The 22,501-nt window shown below is 53.0% G+C and overlaps 1 protein-coding gene and 1 pseudogene across 4 annotated transcripts in view; one reads left to right on the top strand and one right to left on the bottom strand.

Annotated features, from left to right (window-relative positions):
• CORO2A (coronin 2A) overlaps positions 1-22,501 on the bottom strand; it is a 58,134-nt gene that overhangs the window by 4,736 nt on the left and 30,897 nt on the right. For all 4 annotated transcript variants that reach the window (XR_015548984.1, XM_087419426.1, XM_087419424.1 and 1 more), the window contains exons 3-11: positions 9,117-9,233; positions 6,513-6,662; positions 5,085-5,264; positions 4,236-4,352; positions 3,403-3,507; positions 2,585-2,681; positions 1,654-1,766; positions 1,221-1,311; positions 53-327 (exon numbers count right to left, since the gene is read on the bottom strand). Coding sequence is in view for 3 of the 4 variants with exons in the window: in XM_087419426.1 (XP_087275552.1) it covers positions 53-327; positions 1,221-1,311; positions 1,654-1,766; positions 2,585-2,681; positions 3,403-3,507; positions 4,236-4,352; positions 5,085-5,264; positions 6,513-6,662; positions 9,117-9,233 (1,245 nt within the window). In the remaining variant the exon portion in view is untranslated. The remainder of the gene's footprint in view (positions 1-52; positions 328-1,220; positions 1,312-1,653; positions 1,767-2,584; positions 2,682-3,402; positions 3,508-4,235; positions 4,353-5,084; positions 5,265-6,512; positions 6,663-9,116; positions 9,234-22,501) is intronic.
• On the top strand, positions 13,172-13,767 carry LOC101389957 (small ribosomal subunit protein uS17m pseudogene; annotated as a pseudogene).

Genomic DNA, 22,501 nt, shown 5'->3' with positions numbered 1-22,501 from the left:
CCTAGCAGCTGCCCCCCCAGCCCCAGACCCACTGCCCCACCCTCATCCACACCTCATTCTCCGTCTTTGGTGGGGGGCATTCGAAGATGTCAAAGCCGTTTGTGAACCAAGTTTTCTTCTCCTCCAGCCTCTGTTCTGCTGCCCACCTGGGCGCCTTCTCCTCCAGCAGGGAGAAGGGCCTCTGGCCATCTTCTGCAGCCAGCTTTTCCGTCTGGTTGGAGAGCCGGGGCGAGGCGGAGGCCATGGAATTGGAGAGGGGTCTCTCTGGAAGCAGCGGCCGGGTGCTCAGCAGCTCAGAGCCGGGCCTGAGGGACACCAGGACTGGCCCTGGGAGGAAGCAGAGTCCAGAGTGAGGACCGAGTGCCCAGGAGCAGATGGCCATGGGGGCACGGACACACGCAGGCACGCAGAGACACATGACAGGTGCGGGAGACACGGCCACATGGCAGAGAGGCACAACCCGAGAACTGGGGCCGTCAGAGTGCAAACGCCCATGCCAGTGACTGTCTGAGGAAGCCTGGTCTGTAGGAGCAGCCCGGTTCATGCCCTGGAGCTGCCCCCAAACCCCTGAGCTCCCCCAGCGAAGCCTCGCCCTTGCTTTGTAAGCACAGTCCCACCCACACTGTGCTCTGCCCTCTACCAGCCCACGTGCTCTCCCAGCACCCCTGAGAGCAGGGGAGGCAGGCATCACGATACAAATGGGGAAACTGAGGCCTAGAGAGGAGCTAGACTATCTCAGCGTTATTAAAAAAAGGGAGGGGGGGTTAAAGGGAGAGAGATCCCTATCACTGAGGAGGCTGCTGGGGGGCGGGGGCACACTGTCTTCCCCAGGGCCGGCCCCTAGGTTGACAGGACAGGGAGGGTGAGTCAAGGCGGGCAGAAGGGCTGGGGCAGGGGCTGCTGCCTAGAGGGTCCCTCCGGTCAGAGAGTAATTGTGGAGGCGGGGCGGGCAAGGGGCGTGCGGCTGAGATGACCCACTCAGTCTGCACGGCCCAGAGTTTAAAGATTTCCATGGGGCAAAATCCCTTGATTTGGCAGGAGCTTCCTGAGCCACTTGGGATAAGCCCCTCCCTTCCTGGACCCATTTGTGACCATCCTAGCCACGGGGGACTGACTGACAAGCAAATATCAACACAGGGCAAACCCCTCTCAGCTACCTGGGGCCACTGGACACTCCACTTCCCCACCTCCGCCCGAGGCCCTTGCTCTGCCTTCCTCACCTTTATCCATCCCACTGAGCCACTGCTGGGCCGTCAGAGAGGGCTGGGCGCCTGCCGTGGGTGGGTAGATGTCCTCTTGGTAGGATTCTGACTGCAGGAGACGTCAGGACAGTGAGCGCTGGGTGGTGGGGAGGCTGCCCAGACCGGAAGGGCCCTTAGAGAGCCGGGAGGCCAGCCTCTCCCCAACCCCTGTGAGTTGAGGGAACCGAGGCCCAGAGCAAAGGGACATGCCCGAAATCACACGGCAACTCAAGAGCAGAGGTGGGGTGAGCCTCAGACTCCCAGCTCTCAGTGACGCCCCCCTGACCAAGAGAAAGGCTCCCCCTGAGGAGCGGCCACCAGCCTCTTGCTGCCCCAGGGCCACGGGCTCCAGGCTCCGGGTCTGTCTTCTGCAGGAGTGTCCGCCTCCCTCCCAGACGGCCCCACCCCTTACCCGCCGGGGTACAATCATGGACACGGGCTCGATGAGGCTTTTGGTTGTGATCAGCTTGTAGAAACGGAAGATCTCACAGGAGGACACGTTGAGACCCCTCTTTGGCATGACACCTGCAGGCAGACGGCCAACAAGGGCGAGAGGTTCCGCTGGGCGGGGGCCACAGCGACCCAGCTGAGTGGCAAAGCCAGGCTGCACACCTGGACGCGACAGAGGTGACCCCCGTCCCCCGTCCTTCCCTCCACAAACAGTTCATGAGCACACACCTCCGCGGGCCCGGCGGGTGCCGGGGAAACGGGGCTGAAATAATCAGACTCTGTCCCCACCTCCAGGGACTTAAATGTCGTCAGCTAGACTCTCACAGGAAGTGCGCACTGCTCAGGGCCCTCCGTCCCCACCCCACAGCTCGGGCCCGGAGGCTCTTAATGGAGCTGCTCCCGCTCCCCTTCGATTAGTGTCAGCTGGCATCTTTCTCCATCCCTTCCCTTCCATCTAGCTCTGTCTCGATGTTTAAGTGGGTTTCCTGGACAACATGTAGCTGGGTCTTGTTTGTTTTGTTTTTTGTTTTTATCTCCAAACACACTTAAAAAGTAGGTGAGGATTCCTCCCTGGGGGCTCTCTTAGGTCAGTCTCTCCCATCCTCTTGCTATTGTACTGCTTACCCTTGGCCTGGAACACCTTCATTCTCTCCCCATGCTGTGCTCCGCTTCCTCCTTCAGCTCCTCAAATGTTGCCTTCTCCGGGAAGCCTTCCCTGACTTCCTCCTCTGTGTTCTCAGAGAACCTCATGCACACCTCAGCTAGAGCTCCCACGGAGTCAGTGTGTCAGCCTGCCACCTCCCCTCCCGAACGGGGCTCCTCCAGGGCAGGGCCCGCATCTGACTCGTCCCTGTCTCCCTAGGCCCCCGGTGGCCTGGGCGTCCCACACTCACCGATCCCCTTCTGTGGGTTGTAGGAGCGGTATTCGGTCAGGTAGTTAAGGTGAGGTTTGTCGGCGCTCACTTCGTAGTAGCGGATGTTCCCATCTCCCTGAGGAGGAGGAGGGTAGATTCAGAGCTGGTTCCCATCGGCCCCCCTGCCTGGCCCCCACTGCCAGGCAGCAGAAACCCGGCGTCCAGTGAGCGAAGAGTTGGCAAAGCCATCTCACACGGGGGAACACCACAGAACTGTCACCAAGACAGAAGGGGGCTCCTCATTTTAACACTCAGTCCCCCCAACCATGACCCAAAGCCCATCCTTGTGTCTCCAAGGCTCAAGCCCTGGGAGCAGAGGCCATGCACAAAGGTCAGAGGTGGCGTGTCCTGAGGCCATCTGGTGAGTCTTACCCCGGGAGCGTTTCTGGTTGTCACCATCATAATGACTGGGCGGGGCACTGGGGAGCAGGGGACAGGGATGCCAAATACAGGACGGTCCCACCCCAGGAGGACCCGTTCTGCCCCAAATTCGAAGGCACCCCTGCTGAGAAACGCCGACTGGTCCCTCATCATCTGGGCCCGTTGTTGGGAAGGGACCAGCTCAGGGTGTCCAGCCAAAGCCCTGGGCCCAGGTGCTCCTGGGGAGCTGGGAGGAGTTAGAGGGGCACTGGGCTCACCACGGGGGAGTGTTCAGTGACTCTTGTGGGTCCCTGTCCCTGCCCTGCACCCCAAGGTCCCCAGGCTGCTGTCTGGCCGCCAGTGGGACGAGGCCCAGGGTAGTTCTGCCTCCTGCCTCAGGGCACCAGGCGGCCACCTCCCTCCCGTGCCAGGCTGACCTTCCCCACCACGTAGAGCATGTTGGTGTCCGCATCATAGAAGGGAAACAGCACGCCTGAGGAGCCGTCCAGGTCTTCCTCTGTCAGAGGCACAGACAGGTCATCCTGCAAGGGAAGGGAGACCAGGAATGCCTGCGGGTCACTCTCGGGGGCCTCAGTGGTGCTCTCTGAGATAAGAATCTCTGTCATGGGGCTCTGGAAGCGTGTATGTCTGTGTGTGAGTGACAGACTGAGTTTGTGCGTGTTCGTGTGTGTGTGTGTGTGTGTGTGTGTGTGTGTGTGAAAGAGAGGCCACCACCTTTTATTGGGCCAGCACTGCCCTTAATGGATCACTTCTCACACACCTGATCTCACGCCAGCCCTCCCCCTGCCTGTTTTATTAGTCCCTGTAATAAACGAAGAGGGAGCTTCAGAGAGAGGAAGCAATTGTCCAGTCTTCGAAACTCCAGCCAAGAGCTCCTTCAAATCCATGCTGCTGGGCCTGGCCCTCACCACCCGCCCTCAGCCGCCCTGAACCAGCAGCTCCTCCTGCCCACACCCCTCAGGATTTCAGTCCCAGACCTTGCTCCCGCTGTGCCCTCTGCCCTGCGGCCCTCTCCTTCTCCCCTCCCCCCAGTCCCGGTCCCAGATGCTGCCTCCTCCCCTCCCCCACACCGGGGCCTCTCCTGGGCCCTGACCCCTCCCCCTCCGTGAATGACAAGATGCAGGAGGTCTGGGCTAGCGGCTCTGGCTGTTGGCACCTCCCTGTGATTCATCAATCAATTCAATCAATGAGAGAATGAATGAATGAATGAATGAATGAACAAAGCCAGCACTCAGCTGAGGAGACTCACCTGGTCCCACAGGGCCACTTGCCGGTTGTTCCATCGGGACGTGCCCGTGGACAGCAGCTTCTTCAGGTTCCCCAGAAACAGCACTTTGCTGGCCCGGTGCCCCTTGTAGCTGGCTTCCTGGAGGGACGTGTGTTGTCAGGGACTGCCTACCTTGGCTTATGCTGCCGCTCCACCGGGAGTGCCTTCCTTTCTCACCCCAGCCCTGCCAGGGGCACCACCTCCAGGAGCCCTTCCCGGGGCCCTCCCCTCCACGTGGAGTTTCTCCCACTATTTTTGTTGAGAGTTATTTTTCTCGGGTAGGAGGGAGGCAATCGTCTGCCCAGCTCCTTGCTCTAGCTGGAAGATTATTGAGCACCCACTGTATGCAAGGCATGGAGCTGGGGGGCACTGTCACCTGGGTTATCTTATTTAATCCTCCGAGAGGAAGGACTAAGAAAAGACTAACGGCCCATTGCTGCAGATAGGGAAACAGAGGCTCAGGGAGCAAAAGCTGCTTGCCTCAGGTCCCAAGGTGAATCAACAGTGGTGGTGCCCCTCGTGGTGCCCTGAGGGCTCCGATCCCATGTCATGCCTCCTGACAGAGCTGAGGCACACTGCCAAGCTTTGGAGTTAGACCAGGTTCAACTCCCAGCTTTCAATGTGGGCAAGTCACTTAGCCTCTCTTTGCCTCAGTTTTCTCTTCTGAAAAATGGGGATGACATATCCTACCTCCCAACAGACAGGGAGAGCAGGTGTGCAGGCTCGGCCAGAACACTGACAGCACTACTGCCCTGTTCTCAGGAGCTGCCCCCACCCCCACTCCACTCCTTGCTCCTCTGACCCCAGGCCAGACCCCAGGCCAGCACTGACCTGGAGAACGGTCCCTGCTCGGGGGTCGAGAATCCGAATCTTGCGGTCTTTACAGGTGGTGGCCAGCAGGCTGCCGTTGGTGTTGAAGGACATGGAGAGGATCACGTCCTGGTGACAGTCAATTGTCCTCACAGGGCTGATGATGACAGACTCCTTTGTATCCAGGTTCCAGACCATCACCTGCATGGCAGAGAGCCCGCTCTGAGCACAGCCGCCACCCCCGCCTGGCCCCGCCATCACACGCCGCCAGCTGCGCTGAAACACGGTATCCCCGGGAGGGACGCGCAGATGGCAGTCTGGCCACAAGGCCTCGGTGGGAGGAGGATCTGCCGCTGAAGCTGCCACATGGCAGGAGGGGAGCCGGGAGTCAGGCTGTCTGGCAGCGAAAAGAAAACACCATCTGCCATGGGGCAACAGCACATCCATGCTGGGAAGACCCCAGGAATCCAGGGGGTCAAACAGTTATTAGCAGCAGTTTCCACCCTGCACAGATGAACAGGGCTGCTGTGTTTAGCTGCAGAGGCTGTGCACTGCAGAGATCAGGGCAATCCGTCCCCACAGCCTATGGTGTGAACAGCGCCCCTGGAGTTGTTTGCAGAATAACCTGCACAACCCTACACAGGAGCCCTGCAGACACACCCGACATAAACAGGGAAGAGAGCACTTCTGATCAGAAGGGGGTACAGGCCCTTCCAGCCACTCCCATCCCGCCCTTTCATCCACCACCGAGGCCCCTACAGAGTTGCGAAGAGAAGAGTTTAAAAGCCACAGCTATGGTCACGCCAACCCATCTGTGTACAGATTGAGAAACTGAGGCCCACGGAAGAAAATGGATTTTCCCAGGTCACATTGCAAGTCAGAGACTGAGTCGGAACAGAATCTAGGTCTCCCCTACTGGGAATCTTCCCAGTCCACAGGGCCCACAGCCTGTCAGCCTGGCAGTCGTCGGAGCAGGGGAAAGCTTCTCTGGGCAGGGCCTAGCCCGTCCCCTCCAGGCACACTTACAGGTTGAATAGTGTCTCCCCAAAACTCATGTCCACCTGGAACCTCAGAACGTGACCTTATTTGAACATAGGGTCCTTGCAGATGCAGTTACAGTGAGGTCATACTGGGTCTGGGTGGGCCCTAGAGTCAATGACTGGTGTCCTTATAAGAAGAGGAGAGGACACACAGACACACGGAGGAGAAGCCCACGTGAAGACGGAGGCGGGCTGGAGGGATGCAGCTCCCAGCCAAGGGACGCCGGGAGCCACCAGAGCTGGAAGGGGCACAGGATTCTTTCCCAGAGCCTCTGGAGGGAGCATGGCCCTCTAACGCCTTGATTTCGGATTTCTGGTCCCCAGAACTGCGAGAATACATTTCTGTTGTCTTAAGCCACCCAGGTTGGTCATTTGTTAGGGCAGCCTCAGGAAACTAATACAGACCCACCTTGTAGTCGTAGCCGGAGCTGAAAAGGATGTTGGCGGCCGTGGGGTGCCACTCCACCAGGCCCACGCGGCGGGCGTGGCCCACCAGCTCCTTCCTGCAGGCTGTGAGGTTCTTTGTCAGCAGCTGCTTGGGGATGTCCCAGATCTTAATCTGTCAGGGGACACGGCCCAGGGGGTGTCAGCCAGGGTCACCTCGGCACCCCCGCCACCCTAAGGCACAGAACTGGCAGTGCCCAGCAGGAGGGCTGGGGCGCTCTCTCTGTACCCGCCTCTCCCTCAGTGGAGGGGCAGCTGGGGCCCCTCAGAGGGACGGGGGCTTTGCCAAGGTCCTCCAGCCCAAGCAGGGCTGGCGCTGACAGGAGACGAGGCCAGGCCTCCAAGTCTGCCCCTGGTGGTCTTTGCCATTCTAACGACCTGAGGCAGTGGGCGGGCCGGTGGGCCGCAGGCCTGAGCGCCAGGCTGCGTGTCAGAGCAAATCTGCCTCCCAGCCCAGTATACCCCTCAAAGGACAGAGGTCTCCCCACTCCTTGTCCCGAAGGCCCAGGGTGGAGCTTCAGATGCCAGGAGGAAGGGTTTGTGAGGCATCCTCAGGCCACTAGGGAGCCAGCGCAGTCTCTGGAGCAGGACAGGGTGGGGACAAGCTCCTTCCTTTGAAGGGCTTCCTTGGATGGCCTGGAAGGGGAAAGACTGAAGGCCAGAAGGCCAGGCTGCACAGACTCACAGGCCTGTATTCCACACTGAAGGCCTGGGAGGAGGGGCTGGGCTTCCTTCCAGAGTGGTGTTGTCGAGGATGGAAGGTGCTTCCACGGTACAAAGTAAGCTCCCCGTCATGAAGGCATACAAATGGGGTATGGGGGGATGCTGCAGAGGGTGATGGAGCCGGTTGGTGCTGACCTGACGTCCCTCAGGTCCCTACGTGACTGTACATCCCTTCCCTTAGAGATAACACAGGGTTTTCAGGCAGACTTTGCTTTCAAGTCAGCAAATATTTACTTCCTGGTTGTCTTGGACTTAAAACCAGAAGGCCAACCCCACAAGAGCAGTGCCAGGCTCCAGAGAGCCGAGTCTGGCGACGGCTGTTTCCTCACAGAACTGGACCCGGCTGGAGGACGGACTCTGCACAGGTCTGTTTGGGAGGTGCAGACACCATCCCCAGCACTCCTGAGAGCTAGAGGGCCGTCCCTGCCCCACAGGGCCAGGGGACAGGGACAAGATGGCCGAGCACTTTACACAGGAGGGCTGGGGTTAGGCACTGCCACTCATCCTGCCCCTGGGGCATCTGGGAAGGGACTGTGGCAGGCGATGGGGCTAGCTAGGAATTGAATAAACACCTTGAAGGGAGCCTTCAAAGAAGGCCCGAAGGGGCAGGTATTGCAGGAGTGGGGACAGAGTCAGATATTTGATATCCTGTCAGAAGCCCTACACTCACTGGAGACAAGGCCAATTCTTACAGGGCCTGGCTGCCCCTTCAGTGAAACCACCTCGGCAGACATTGCCCTCTGTGTTCCTCAGCATCCCCTATATGGAAACTGGAAAATTCTAAGTCCTCTTAAAGTTTTCTACCTGCTTCTCCTGAAGAACTGGTCTCTTTCCTTTGATCAAACAGTGAGGGTTCTACAGTAGATTCTGTTTCCCTTTTTCCCTTGTCTGCCAGGCAGCTCTGAGCTAAACCTGGAACTCAACAGCTACAACCCTCCAGAGCTAATGTTTCTACTATTATTCCCTCATTTCCTCCATCTGTGACTGCTGCCCTTTAGGGAAGTGGCATAGCTCAGTGGAAATAGATTGGGCTCTGGAATCAAACCTCAGTCTGAAGCCTGGCTCTGCCCCCACAAACTGTGTGACCTTGGGCAAAGTGCTCCACCTCTCAGATCCTCGGCTTCTCCATCAGAAGAATATCCTACCTCGTGGAATTTCTGGGAAGACTGAGGAAAATGATATGTGTAAGAAGAGTCAGGAACACAGTGAGCTCACAGTAAATGGTAACTAGGATTTTTATCCTTATTTTAATCATCTGATCATATCTGTGTCTTTTGTTTTAAGCCATACCCATCACGTTTTAGAAGTGGGCACAGAATAAATTATAAATAAAAAATAGTGAATGTTGTAGGGGCAGGGACTATGGCCCTGGTACAGAACAAGGGCTCAAAAATGTGATGGCATTGAAGCTTTCGGGCTGGTGTTGGTGTCCGTATTCACACGAGGCTCCCACTCCTGTCCTGTTAAAGCTCCCCTCCCCACTGTCTGTGAAATTAAGCGGCACAATATTTTCTGGCCACAATAAAAATGCCCCTCACAGCATTTTATAGTCCCCCAAAAGGTGGGCTTTCCCACTGGAATATGAGTCTCACTGGATCTTCATTAGATGGTTGGGAGCTATTATGCCCATTTCATAGGTGGGGGAACTGAGGTGGTGCTCTAAGTCCCACAGGGCCCAGAACTTCTCCTCCTCCACCTAACTCACCCCCTCCCCAAGCAGGGAGCTCACCTTGTGAAGGATGAAGGAGTCGGGAGCGTGAGAGCTGAGTATGGACACCATTCCATCTCCCTCTGCCCCAGTCCCACGCTCTCAGGAAAGGGAACCGCCTCATGCGCTGACACTCACCGTGGCATCTTCAGAACAGGAGGCGATCTCAAAATCATCAAAAGGGTTCCACTTGATGTCTAAGACGTTCCCTCTGTGCCCGCAGACCTTCGGGTAGTGGGGGTCCAACTTCCCCGTCTGCAAAACATGGCCCAGGAGGGTTGGGGAGGGGAGGGGGCCACTTCCACGTCAGCATCTGGACAGTCACTCGGGAGGCAGCCATCACTGAGTAGACAGGAAAATGCAAGGGACAGAACTGCGTGTGAATCTAGGACTTCCCACTATTCCCCGTGTAATCCTGGGGGAGTCTTGTGGCTTCTCTGAGCCTCAGTGTCCTCCTCAGTAAAGTGGAGGCAATGATAGGTATTTCACAGGGTTCACGTGAGGACCGCAGATGAAGTGTGGAAAGTGCCAAGCACACAGTGGGTGTTCAATAAAAGGACATTTCCCCACACACACTGCTGGTGGGAAGGCAAAAGTGGTGCAGCCACTTTGGAAAACAGTCTGGCAGCTCATCAAAAGGTTACACACAGAGTTACCATGTGACCCAGTAATTCCACTCCTAGGTATAAACCCAAGAGAAGTGAAAACACGGGTCTACAAAAAATGCGTACACCAACGTTCACAGCAGCATTATTCCTAATAGCCAAAAGGTGCAAGAACCCAAACCCAAAAAAAAGTCCATCAGTAGGTGACCAGATAGACAAAATGTAGTATATTCACACAATGGAATATTATTCTGCCAAAAAGAAGGAAGTACTGATACATGTTACAACATGGATGGACCTTGAAAACATTACGCTAAGTGAAAGAAGCCAGACGTAAAAAGCCACGAGATACTGTGTGATTCCACTTAGGTGATGCACCAGCTGTGGTTTCTTTGCCTGAGCAAATTAACACACCCCCCGTACCTGGTGTTCAGAACCCTGACTGATGCACACGAAAAATCCAGAATAAGTAAATCCAGAGAGAGTGAAAGAAGATTAGTGGCTGCCTAGGGCTGGGGGAGGAGTCAATAGGGAGTGACTGCTAATGAGTATGGGGTTTCTTTTTGGGGTGATGAAATTATTTTGAAATTAGATAGTGGTGATGGCTGCACAACCAACCATGTGAATATACTGTAACCCGGTGAATCGTACCCTTTAAATAGTGACTCTTACGGTATGTGAATCATATTTCAACTAAAAAGAAAGGGCGTTTCCTCCCCTTTGCCCCTTTCCTGCTGAGAATCCCTGCATAGGTGCTGGGGTGACACACAGGGCCCACAGCCCTGAAGCCGAGACTTCCGACTGCACAGACACTTGGATTTCCCGGTCACGGGACCACCATGCCGGTTCAGGCACAGAAACGTGGAGCTGGCAGGACCAGCACATTCATCTGACACATCACAGTGCTCCTTGCAGAACGGGGCCGGGACCCGGGCCCTCTGCCCACCAACGCAGGCTTCGTCCAAATCCACTGTGGGTTCTGGAGCCCGCCCACCAGAATGCTCCCCAGACCATTTCTATATCTGGAAAGAGACAGCTGAGAGGAAAACTGGCCAACATCCATTCACTCAGCAAATCTTTCTGAGGAACCTAGGGGACAGGCCCTAGGCAAGGTGCTGGGTGACACGAGACACAGTATTTGACCTCACAGAATCAACAGTTTCAGGATCTTTATTTTTTTTTTTTTTTTTTTTTTTTTAAAAGGTTTTATTTATTTATTTTTTCCCCCCAAAGCCCCAGTAGATAGTTGTGTGTCATAGCTGCACGTCCTTCTAGTTGCTGTATGTGGGACGCGGCCTCAGCATGGCCAGAGAAGCAGCGCGTCGGTGCGAGCCCGGGATCCGAACCCGGGTCGCCAGCAGTGGAGCGCGCTCACTTAACCACCAAGCCACGGGGCCGGCCCTCAGGATCTTTAAAAAGGAACTTTCAAGAATAGAGTGAACTTGGGGCTGGCCCGCTGGCGCAGCGGTTAAGTGCGCACGCTCTGCTTTGGTGGCCCAGGGTGTTCGCAAGTTCGGATCCCGGGCATGCACCGACGCACTGCTTGTCAAGCCATGCTGTGGTGGCGTCCCATATAAAGTAGAGGAAGATGGGCACAGATGTTAGCCCAGGGCCAACCTTCCTCAGCAAAAAGAGGAGGATTAGCAACAGATGTTAGCTCAGGGCTAATTATCCTCACACACACACAAAAAAAGAATAGAGTGAACTCAGGGAACACCCACTGCCTCTCTTTCCCTCACCTCCCCTACTCTGCAGACACCACTGAACCTTTTTTTTTTTTTTGAGGAAGACTGGCCCTGCACTAACATCTGTTGCCAATCTTGCTCTTTTTCTTTTTTCTCCCCCAAACCCCAGTACATAGTTGTGTATCACAGTTGTAGCTCTTCTATGTGGGAGGCCACCTCAGAATGGCTTGATGAGTGGTGAGCAGGTCGGTGCCCAGGATCCCAACTGGCGAACCCCGGGCCCCCAGACCACTGCACCTTTGTGGGACTTCTGAGACTGCGTCCAATCAAGACTGAGCAAAGATGCAGTGGTGGTCTCTGACCTGCTTAATAAGGCTGTGGGGGCCGGCCCGGTGGTGTAGTCGTTAAGTTTGCACGCTCCGCTTGGGCAGCCCAGGGCTCACCGGTTTGGATCCTGGGCGTGGACCTACTCACTGCTCATCAAGCTGTGCTGAGGCTGTGTTCTACATAGAAGAACTAGAGGGATCTACAACTAGGATATACAACTATGTACTGGGGCTTTGGGGAGAAAAGAGAAAAAGAGGAAGATTGGCAACAGATGTTAGCTCAGGGCCAATCTTCCTCACACACACACAAAAAAGGTTAATATAAAACTAAAACCAGAACTTCAGTGGTACAAAATGCTAAAAACATGTAAATAAATAAATAAATAATAAAAAATAAGACCGCGAAGCACAGCTGCGATTAGAATAGACGCCAGCTTCCCCAGTCAGCTCCGGCAAACCGGGAGACACACATAACAGAGCCCTTGGTTCATGGGGTTTTATGTATGCATCTTAGCTCTGCAAACAGAGGTGGTGGTCCTGGGCTCCCCTGCAGATATACTCTCCCCAGTTCAGCTGTGGCCCCCCGGGAAAGGGCATTAGACACCTCGCCCCAGACCAGATCCCATACTGGAGGAGGGAACTCTACGGAGGACGTTACTGGATAAATTGGAACGTGAACGTGAACGTTAAAGTATTGTTGCAATGTTAAACTTAGTGAAGTTGATAAGGTACTGTGGTTATGTAAGAGAATATTCCTATTTTTAGGAAACACTCAAGTATTTAGGGAGAAAGGACAAAGATGTATGTGACTTATCTTCAAAGGGTTCAGAAAAAAAATCATACCCTCACATACACAGAGAGAGAGAAAAGGAAAGAATGTGGAGGTGTGCCATTTGATAGTGCCGTGTGAGGAGGTGGGCAAAAGTTCCATTTCTTCCAGATGGTTCTGCCTCCTCTGTGGCTGAAAAAAATGGGTCCCTGGACAGGGAAGAGAGGGGCACGCTCCATGCCCCTGTGGGGGGGCAGTGCCTGCAGCCAGGGCCCTGGAGGGAGACACAGCACCTACAGGCCTGGCTCAGGTCTCCACGGGCCCATCGTCTGGCCTCAGACCTCTGGCCCAGCCTCTAGGCCATTTGGCCTGCTGTCGACGGGCGAACTTTCAAAAATTAAAATCTGATTGTTTCGAGCACCTGCTCAGATTCTGCAAGCCTCTTTTTCCTCATCTGTAAAATGTGAATAATAATCTCTTCCTTGTAGGATTGCTATGAGAGTAAAATGAGAAACCGTGCATGAAAAGCTTTACAGTGATGTCCTACAGTAATCGCTCAAATAAGAGCAGCTATTATATGTATACGTGTGTGTGCGCATGTATATGTGTATATCAAAATGCTCCAAAATGTTAATCATGATTATCTCTAGATGGTGGGATAAATTAGTGGTTTTTATCATCCTCTTTTTTTAATTTCCCAAACTTTCTATAAAAACTGTGTAAATTTTGCAATAAAAAATGTACTTAAGAATAAAACTCCCGGCGTGCGGCATGATGCCGTCATGCCCCGGCCGGCGCTCAGCAGGCCGCACGCCGGGATAGCAGAGCCGGGAGGTGACCAAAGCCACATAATAATGTCAGTAGCTCGTTCATCCGTCCATGCCAAGTGGATTGTGGGGAAGGTGATTGGGACAGCAATGCAAAAAACTGCTAAAGTGCGGGTAACCAGGCTTGCTCTGGATCCCTATTTATTGAAGTATTTTAATAAGCGAAAAACCTACTTTGCCCACGATGCTCTTCAGCAGTGCACAGTTGGCGATATCGTGCTTCTCAAAGCTTTACCCGTCCCACGAACGAAGCATGTGAAACATGAACTGGCTGAGATAATTTTCAAAGTTGGACGAGTCATAGATCCAGTGACTGGAAAACCCTGTGCAGGAACTACGTACCTGGAGAGTCCAGTCAGTTTAGAAACCACCCACCTAACCAAAAATCTGGAAGAACTCAATATCTCTTCAACACAGTGAAGGAGGATTGGAAGAGGGAGCCAAAGGGAAAGATTTATGTTTGCTATATGGAAAAAGAAATTTTTCTAAGTTTCTTCACAAACTGTGCACTTTCTCTTCTGGTATTTATGAAATAGCTAAAAGTAAATGAATAAAGGGCTTATTGTAATTTAAAAAAAAAAAAAAGAATAAAACTCCCAACTTTCAGAAAAGATGGGTCCTTCCAGGATTAACCAAAAATGTGTTATAAAACTGCAGAGCTTTGGGGCCGGCCTGGTGGCGCAGTGGTTATGCTGGTGCGCTCCGCTTCTGGCGGCCCCAGGGGTTCGCAGGTTCGCATCCTGGGAGTGGACCTATGAACCAATTATCAAGCCATGCTGTGGCAGGCGTCCCACATAAAGTAGAGGAAGATGGGCACAGATGTTAGCCTAAGGCCAATCTTCCTCAGCAAAAAAAAGGAGGATTGGCAACAGATGTGAGCACAGGGCTCATCTTCCTCACACACAGACACACAAAACTGCAGAGCTTGAAGGGCTCTCAGAGACCACAGTGGTAAGCACACAGGAGAGTTCTCTGAGGCTGCGCTGGTGGCAGGCATCACTAACAGATCACAGCACTCTCGATGACCCCAGACTGGAGGAGGGGCTTGCCCAGGGTCACGGAACGTGAGGGGCAGGGCTGGGCTGGAGCCCAGGGCTCTGGCTCTCAAGCGTGAGTCTGGTGTCTTAACTGCACTCTGTGGGAGTTCCGGCCCTCTCTGAGTCAGCGTCCTGACCCCCTTCCCATACACAGACCTTCCCTTCTCTTGGATCATTGCCTGGGTCAAAGGGCATGAGCAGTGCTGGGTTTTTGCTGGGGCACACCCAGTTTGGCTCTCAGTTTTGCCTTTATCTCTACACTCTGGCCCAGGGCCATGCCCCAACTTCTGCCCCGAGGGTTCTCAAGAGCTGACTGTCAGGTGGCCTTGGCTGACGGGAAGCAAACTGCCCAGGAGCCGCATTCAGCCTCCGGCCTCCCCTCCCGGCTCAGGAGCCCCAGCCTGGCTCAGAAGGGTGGCTCCTCAGAGCTGGGCACGGCCAGCGCTGCTCCCAGGCCTGCAGGAGCAGAGGCCCAGCCCCAGGCAGCTTCTCTTCCTTCTCAGCCAACAAGGGACGGCTGGCTCTCCCCTGGGGCCAGCAGGCCGCTCTGTGCCTAAAAGGGTTTGTGCTGAGGACCCACATTAGCAGACGTTAGTCAGTCTGACGGGCTACTGACCGAGCTGCTGAAAGCCCTGCCAGGGCAGGCACGTTATAATCAGGAGGCCACTTCCGCCTTTCTGTCCATTAGCCAGCAGTCAGCCAGGGACAGGCTCTGATTTACGGGGGCACAAGCTCTAACTCAGGGGAGATCATCTGCTCTCCTCAGATCACAGAGAACCCTGGACTCAGCCGGGAGCGCCGCCACCTCCAAGTCTCCGAGGGGCCGCCCTGGGCCAATGGAGCGGACAGGACTTGGACCCCAGAGGGCAGAGCCGGGGGCGGAGGTGAGGGACGCTCCGGGGGCAGACCTCAGCTGCCGGCTGTGAGGCCGTTGTCATGACCCCCAGCGCTCAGAGGGGCACAGCCATGCCCACAACAGTGTCTGAGTCACGGCCTCAGGGGACCCTCCCAATACCCCAGGGTGGACATGAGAGGCAGGGCCGCTAGGGACAGGCAGAGGTCAGCTGCACGGTGTGGAAGACGGTAGGGGGGCAGGCTGACTGGCTCCCTGAGATTGAACCCCTGCCACAGCACTTACTACTGTGTGACCTTGGGCCAGTGACCTCGGCTCTCTGTGCCTCAGTTTCCTCATCTACAAAATGGCAACAGTAGTAGGACCTCACAGGGAGGGCCTGAGGATTAAACGAGTTAATACACGTAACGCGCTTAAGACAGGGCCTGGTGCGCGGTAAGCAGGCTCTCAGTAAGTTCACCGCGCAAGTCCATCAGAGCTCATCGCCAGGATCCAGGGTTTCTGCGCTCAGGGTGTTTCAGGGCCCAGGGAGGGACTCAGCGTTCCGCAGGGGACTGCCACCACTTCCCACACAGCCGACGGGCGACTGCTCCAGGGGCACCTCAGTGAACGAACCGACGCCTTGATGGCACGCCCACTGGGGAGCTCAAGCACACTCTCACGTCCATAAGGAGCGGGTCTGTAAATGCTTTCTTTAAGAACCATAATTTCGGAGTCATTTCTGCGCCAGGCGCTGTGCTGGGTGCTCTGCTCATATTATTCGATGAACCTCTCGACGCCCCTGGGAAGCAGTACAAGAATCCCCAGGTACGGTGCAGCAGCTGGGGTCGCGGGGGCTAAGGGCGACAGAGCCCATCCAGGGCAGAGCCAGAACTGGGAATGCTTCCTCTCACTGCCTGGTCTGCCTCTTGCTGTCCTCACATCATAGTTATCATTGGCATCAAGCAGTCCTTTCACTGAGGACCTACTACGTGCCAGGTCTCACACTGTGTGCAAGTAGTGACAGAAGATGAGTTACTCATGGAGCTGCCTGCCCATGGAGGAGGCAGGATGTAGTGTACTCAGGGCTTGGAGAGAGAGGCAGACGAAAGGCCCACGGGATCAATCAGAAAAGGCTTCCTGGAGGAAGAGGCCTTTGAATTGGACCTTAAAGAGAAAAGTCTTTGACCAGGCTAGGGTGGAGGGGAGGCATTTCAAGTCAGAAAGGCAGGGCCATAGGTAGGTTTTAAGTGTGGAGGATCCTGAAGCAGCCCGCAGGGAAGGTAGGTTGGCAGATGAGCTGGGAGAGGAGGCCAGACAGGAGGGGTGAGGCTGCGGGCATGGAGACACTCACCCTGCACAGGGCTCACAGCTGGACCCTACAGAGAGATGGACACGTCGACGGATAAGGGGGTAAGACGCGGGCAGAGGGCTGCCTGGAGGAGACTGGGAGTTGAGTAGAGGGAAAGATGATAAGAGCATTCCCCAACCCTGGAACACACCTGCTGCTAAAACGCAAATCACATTCCCAGAAGGATTTAGGGCAGAGGTCATTCCTCGGCCCTCCCCTTATGAGTACACAGATGAGCGTGAGGAGGGTTTACGGAGAATCCCACACCCAGGGCTGGACGTGGAGAACCGCAGATGTTATCTGCTAACCCTGCTTGCTCACCCCTGGAGACAGGGAGCTCACTTTCTCCTGTTTATTCCACTTTCAGACCTTGCTGACAGTGAGATAACGCTTCCTACCTCAAGCCCAGCACGGCCTCCCCGCTGCCCTCCTGTTCCCTTCACTCGCCACATCTGGTCCTAGCTCTGTCCTTTGGGACTCCATGGACACCTTTCCTCCTGTCCCAGGCCAGCTCCTTGGATATCTGAAGGCAGAGGACCCATTCCTGGAGTATGTTCTTTTCCAGGCTGAACTGGAAGAGACTTTCAAAAAAAAAAGTCGGCTGGGCCGGGCGGTGGATGGAGGCTCTGACGAGGAAGGCAGGATTCATGTGCAGGCAAGGGAGTTCTGGGAGGGGTCTGAGCAGGGTAGTGACATGCTCAGACACAGGCGTGAGAAGGGTCCATGTGGCCTCTGAGAGCACCGCAGTGAAGGGCCCCCTCCCCTGCCCAGACACCTGAATGCCCTGGTGTCTGTTTGGCCCTTCAGGCCCATGGCCCCCCTCTGGCCTGGTCACTCCCAGCAATGTTCCAGGGCTCTGCCTGCCCTTCCTTCCTTCCTCCCCACCCTCCACACCTCACAGCAAAGTCCACCCTCCTACCCCCCCAGGGTGGCTCTGCTGCAGGCCGGGCCCCAGGCTTGGGGGGGCCTGTCCCTCACATCCCTGGGCCTTTGTTCCCTGAGCACAGCCCTGGGTTGGTTGCCGAGGTTGCAGGCTCACCCTGGTCACACCGCAAGAGGAAGGGCCCTGACCGCGGAGTCACTCCCTTCGGGACACCTGACACCGCCTGGGGCAGCCTGGCCCTTTGAGAAGAACTTCCTGGACAAGAACTTCCTGGACGCTGTGGTGAGGCCAGGCACCTTCCAACCCCATGTGCCCGTGTGTACACTCCATTAAAGCTCCTCCCTCCCTTCCTGCACACAGCACCCTTCACTGACACCCCTCCGCCTAGAGCGGACGGGAGCCCTGCTAACAGGCCAGGGGCCCAGGTAAACTGGAACCAAACCTCAGGAGCTGCAGGCGGCTGAATGCAGGGAGGTCCCAGCCACCCCGAGGTCTGGGCCACGCTCGGGGCCTCATCCTCACTGCTCAGGGTCCTTCGGGAAGTCATCTCCCTGAGCCTCAGCATCCTCGTCTGCACCACGGGGCAACACTCCCCCCAACCAGACGGGCTAGCGAAGGCATCAGCATCAGCTCTGTCCCGCTACCACACGAACAAGGGCCCGTGGGCTCAGTGCTGCGCGACGGGGCCAGCACGGGGGTCCCTTCCTTCTCTCCGCCTCTCGTTCCTGCTCCGGCACTCTCCATGTGGTTACTTAAGAAAACGTCAACCAAGTGCAACGCGTGGACCTTCCCAGGCCTGAAACGAACCACACACACGAGGCCTTTATGTGGCAGGTGGGGACCTTTCCACGTGAACTGAGCATCGGTGACATGGGAATTCTCGTTGCTGCTGTGACCCCGGCATCGTGGTTCTGCCAGAAAATGTCCCTACTTGTTAGATTTGCATCCTGAAGTTTGTGAGGGTGAAAATGACAAAATGTCCAGGATTTGCTTTAAAATACTTCAGGGAAAAAAGGGATGGACGAAGCAAGAGTGGCAAGCTCTTAAAGATTCTAGAATCTGGGTACAGAGGAGTTCATTATATTGTTTTTATCTACTTTTGTGTTTGAAATCTTTTCATAATTGCAAAAAGAACTAGATGTGAGCCAGCTCCTGAAAATGCAGTTCGCACATCAGCAGCCTCACACCACCTGGGGGTGGAGATGCCAGATTTTGCAAATAAAAAGACAGGATGCCCAGTAAAATCTGAGTTTCAGATAAACAACAAACAATTTTTTTAGTATAAGTATGTTCCATGCAATACTTTACTTACACTAAAAAATTATTTGGGAAAATAGCTTGGTAGTTTCTTATAAAATGAAACATGTAACTACATTACGACCCAGCAATTGCTCTCTGGGCATTTGTCACAGAGAAATGGAGACCGACTTATGTTCACAAAACCTGCACACGAAAGTTTATAGCAGCTTTATTCATCAAAGCCCCAAACTGGAAACAATCCAGCTGGCCTTCAATGGGTGAGTGGATAAACAAACTGTGTGTGTGTGTCCACACCATGGAATACTACTCAGCAATAAAAAAGAGTGGGCTATCAATACACACAACAACCTGGGTGGATCCCCAGATAATTATGCTGAGTGAAAAAAGTCAAGCCCAAAAGGTTACATACTGTATGGTTCCATTTACGTGACATTCTTAAAATGGCAAAAGTATAGAAATGGAGAACAGATTAGTGGTGCTCAGGGGTCAAGGAGAAGGTGGGGGGTAGAGGCAAGTGGCTGTGGCTATAAAGGGTTCTCTGTGATGATGCAGTGTTCTGTATCTCGACTGCACCGATGTCAACATCCTGGTTTCGACACTGTACTGCAATCCTGCAGATGTTACTATTGGGGGAAACTGGGTGAAGGGTACCCAGAATCTCTCTGCGTGATGTCTTACAATTGCATGTGAGTCTACAATGATCTCAAGACAGAAGTTTAATTAGAAAGAAAAAAATAAGCAAAAAAAAGTTACTTAGTGTTTATTTGAAATTCCGATTTAACTGAGTATCCTGTATTTTATCTGGCAACTTGGGAGCTGGTGGGAACGCAGACTGCGGCCCCGCTCCGACCCACTGAGTCAGAATCTGTGTCGTGACACGCGGTGTGAGCTCTGATTAGGTGCTTCCAGCTCCTGCTGTGGCTGGATTGCTCAGAGTCTGAGATGGTAGCAATTAACATGTGTCCTCTAGCTACTTATGACATTTCAAGAAGCCCAAAGGAATCGCACATTTTACCCAGGATCAGGCTGCACAGCAACACTGAGTTTCAACTCTCCAGTGCCTTCCCACTAGACTCAGAGTGGAGCCCGACTCCTGCCCTGGCCTCCAAGGCCTTCATGGTCCCAGACCTGCTTCCCTCTCTGACCTTGCCTTCCATTGCTCTTGCCCCTGTGACAATGCAACAGTATGTTTCTCAAACACACCAAACCCATTCCCACCTCAGGGCCTTTGCACATGCTATTCATGCTGCCTGAACATTCTGCCCCTAGAGCTTCAAGTGGCTCTGTGCTCTAATGTTGTCTCTCCAGAAAGGCCTTCTCCGATCATCCTATCTAAACTAGGTCCCCTCTCCCCACCCAGGTCACACTCCATCACATCAAACCAATTTATTTTCTCAATATCAGTTGTTAGCACCTATTTATACTGAGTAGTTCATGTGAGTTAGAAACTGTGACAAAAATAAATTAAAAATCAGGGAAACACGTTAATTATTTAATTAAGAATGCAGTTTGTTTGGTGGACAGAATCTTTTAAAGGCAACCAGAGCTTGGGAGAAACAAGGAGCCAAACCGGGGGCCATCTCTAGGGGTCCTTCCAGCTCTGACCTTCGAATCTTTCCATAAATCCCGTTTTACACTTGTCCCTCCCCAGCTAGAAAAATTTCACCTCTCTCTCGAATACAGTTCACAATTCTCACCCCGGCATTCAAGGCCCTTCTCATCTGGCCCCAATCCACTTCCCCAAGGTATCTCCCTCCACCCCTTCACAGAATGCTCTCTGCACTGTTCCCTGAACATTGTAGTCCCACCTCCATGCCTTTGCTCATGCTCTTCCCTTCGCCAGTGACGCCCTCCCTATTTATTTGGATGAACAACTGTTAGGTAATTTGTTCAATCAATGAACATTTATGAGCACCAACTGCATGCCCACAATGTGATAGACTGGTAAACCAAGTCCTGGGTACAAAACAATGATGGGTAAAAAGAAGTCCTGGTTCTTTTTTCCCCTCCTATCTAAGTACATTAGGAGGTACTACCAGAAGAATACAAATGAGTCTAATTCAAGTATTCAGGGCGTAATATCCTAAGAAAGGAATACGCTGTGGAATATGTCCTAAAAAGGAGAATGCGATGCAAATTTGGGGGAGGGAGAAAAAGTGGCTATTCCTGAACATGGTACATATTTCCATTTCCTTAGGGCATCTTTAATATTAGTCTTTCAATAATGCTCTGTAATCTTCTCCTTCTAAGTCTTGCTTGTTTCTTCCTAGGTATGCAATCGTCTTTTATTCTATTGCAAATGTTTACATTTTCTATGTGTTCTTGGTATGTAAAAATGCAAATTCATTTTTGTATTCTGATTTTTGTATGCAGCTACCTTCCAAACACTCTTATTTTTCCAATAATTCGACTACATATTCTTTCAAGTTTCTATTTAGACAATCAGATCTGTAAATAATAGTGGTTTTACTCTTCCTTTTTAATCATTATACCTTTAACTTATTTTTCTAGTCTCACTGTGCAGGCCTGCACGTTTTATCTTACTGCTGATTTTATTTATTTATTTATTTTTGTGAGGAGATCAGCCCTGTGCTAACATCTGCCAATCCTCCTCTTTTTTTGCTGAGGAAGACTGGCCCTGGGCTAACATCCGTGCCCATCTTCCTACACTTTATATGGGATGCCTCCACAGCATGGCTTGCCAAGTAGTGCGTCCGTGCGCACCCGGGATCCAAACCGGCAAACCCCGGGCCGCTGCAGCAGAGCACGCGCACTTAACCGCTTGCGCCACCAGGCCGGCCCCTTACTGCTGATTTTAAAGAGGTGTTTCTAACATTCTTTCTTTATGAATGATGTTTGCACAATATTAACAAAGAGATCAGACATCACCAATACCACCAACAATGGGACAAACCGACATCACGTGTCGCACGATGTAACAGACTGAGGATGCAACATCACTGTGTAATCTTCTTGCCAAAATGCATAACATGATCTAATCACGAGGAGACAACTGGACAAATCCAAATTTAGGAACGTCGACAAAACAGCTGGCCTTTACTGCTTAAAAATGTCAGTATCATGAAATAAAGAAGACTAAGAGATACGACAACCAAACATGACTCACAATCCTGCGATGGATTCTGGACCAGAAACAAAATTTCTATACACACACATATGGAGAGAAAAAGATAGATAAAAAGTAAATTTGGCAGAATGTTAACAACCGGTGAATCTAGGTGAAGGAAAATCAGTTCATTCAACTAGTTTTGCAACTTTTCTGTAGGATTGAGATCCTTCCAAAATAAAAAATGTTTTAAATTCTGTTTCCTATATGTTAGTGACATTTCCTTGTCCTAATTGGCTAAGAATTTTTATCATGAAAGGGTATGGCGCTTTATCAAATACTCTTTCTGCATTTGTGGGGATGACCATATGGTTTTTCTCCTTTCTTCTGTTAATATAATGATCTCCATTGATAGATTTACTAATATTAAACCATCCTTAGTTTCTGGAATAAATCCAACATGATCAGACGTATCTTTTTTTAATTCACTGCTGGATTCGGTTTGCTAGTAATTTTGCATACACCTTCTAGAGGGAGACTGGCCCGTGATTTTTCATTCTTGTTCTGTCCTTGTCGGGTCTTGGAATCAAGGTTACCCTGGCCTCACAGAATGAGGGGAGCGGTCTCTCTTTTCCTGTCCTCTGGAAGTGTTTGCAAAAGACTGGAATAATCAGTTCGTTGCAAGTTATGTGGAAATTGCCTGTAAACCACATGGACACAGTGTCATCCTTATGTGTGTGTTTGTGAAAGAGAACATACAAAAAAGTGCATAAAATGTAAATGTTCAGCTTAAGGAATTGTTGGAAAATAAATTACCCATATAACTGCCACCCTCCCAGGTTAAGACATGAACTATTAGTAGTACAAAGGAGACCCCCCAT

This window comes from Ceratotherium simum, chromosome 29 (genome assembly GCF_057802395.1).
Source record: "Ceratotherium simum simum isolate JZ-2026a chromosome 29, ASM5780239v1, whole genome shotgun sequence".
NCBI lineage: Eukaryota > Metazoa > Chordata > Mammalia > Perissodactyla > Rhinocerotidae > Ceratotherium > Ceratotherium simum.
The sequence above is the reverse complement of the archived record's forward strand: the minus strand, read 5'-3'. Positions and strand labels throughout refer to the sequence as shown.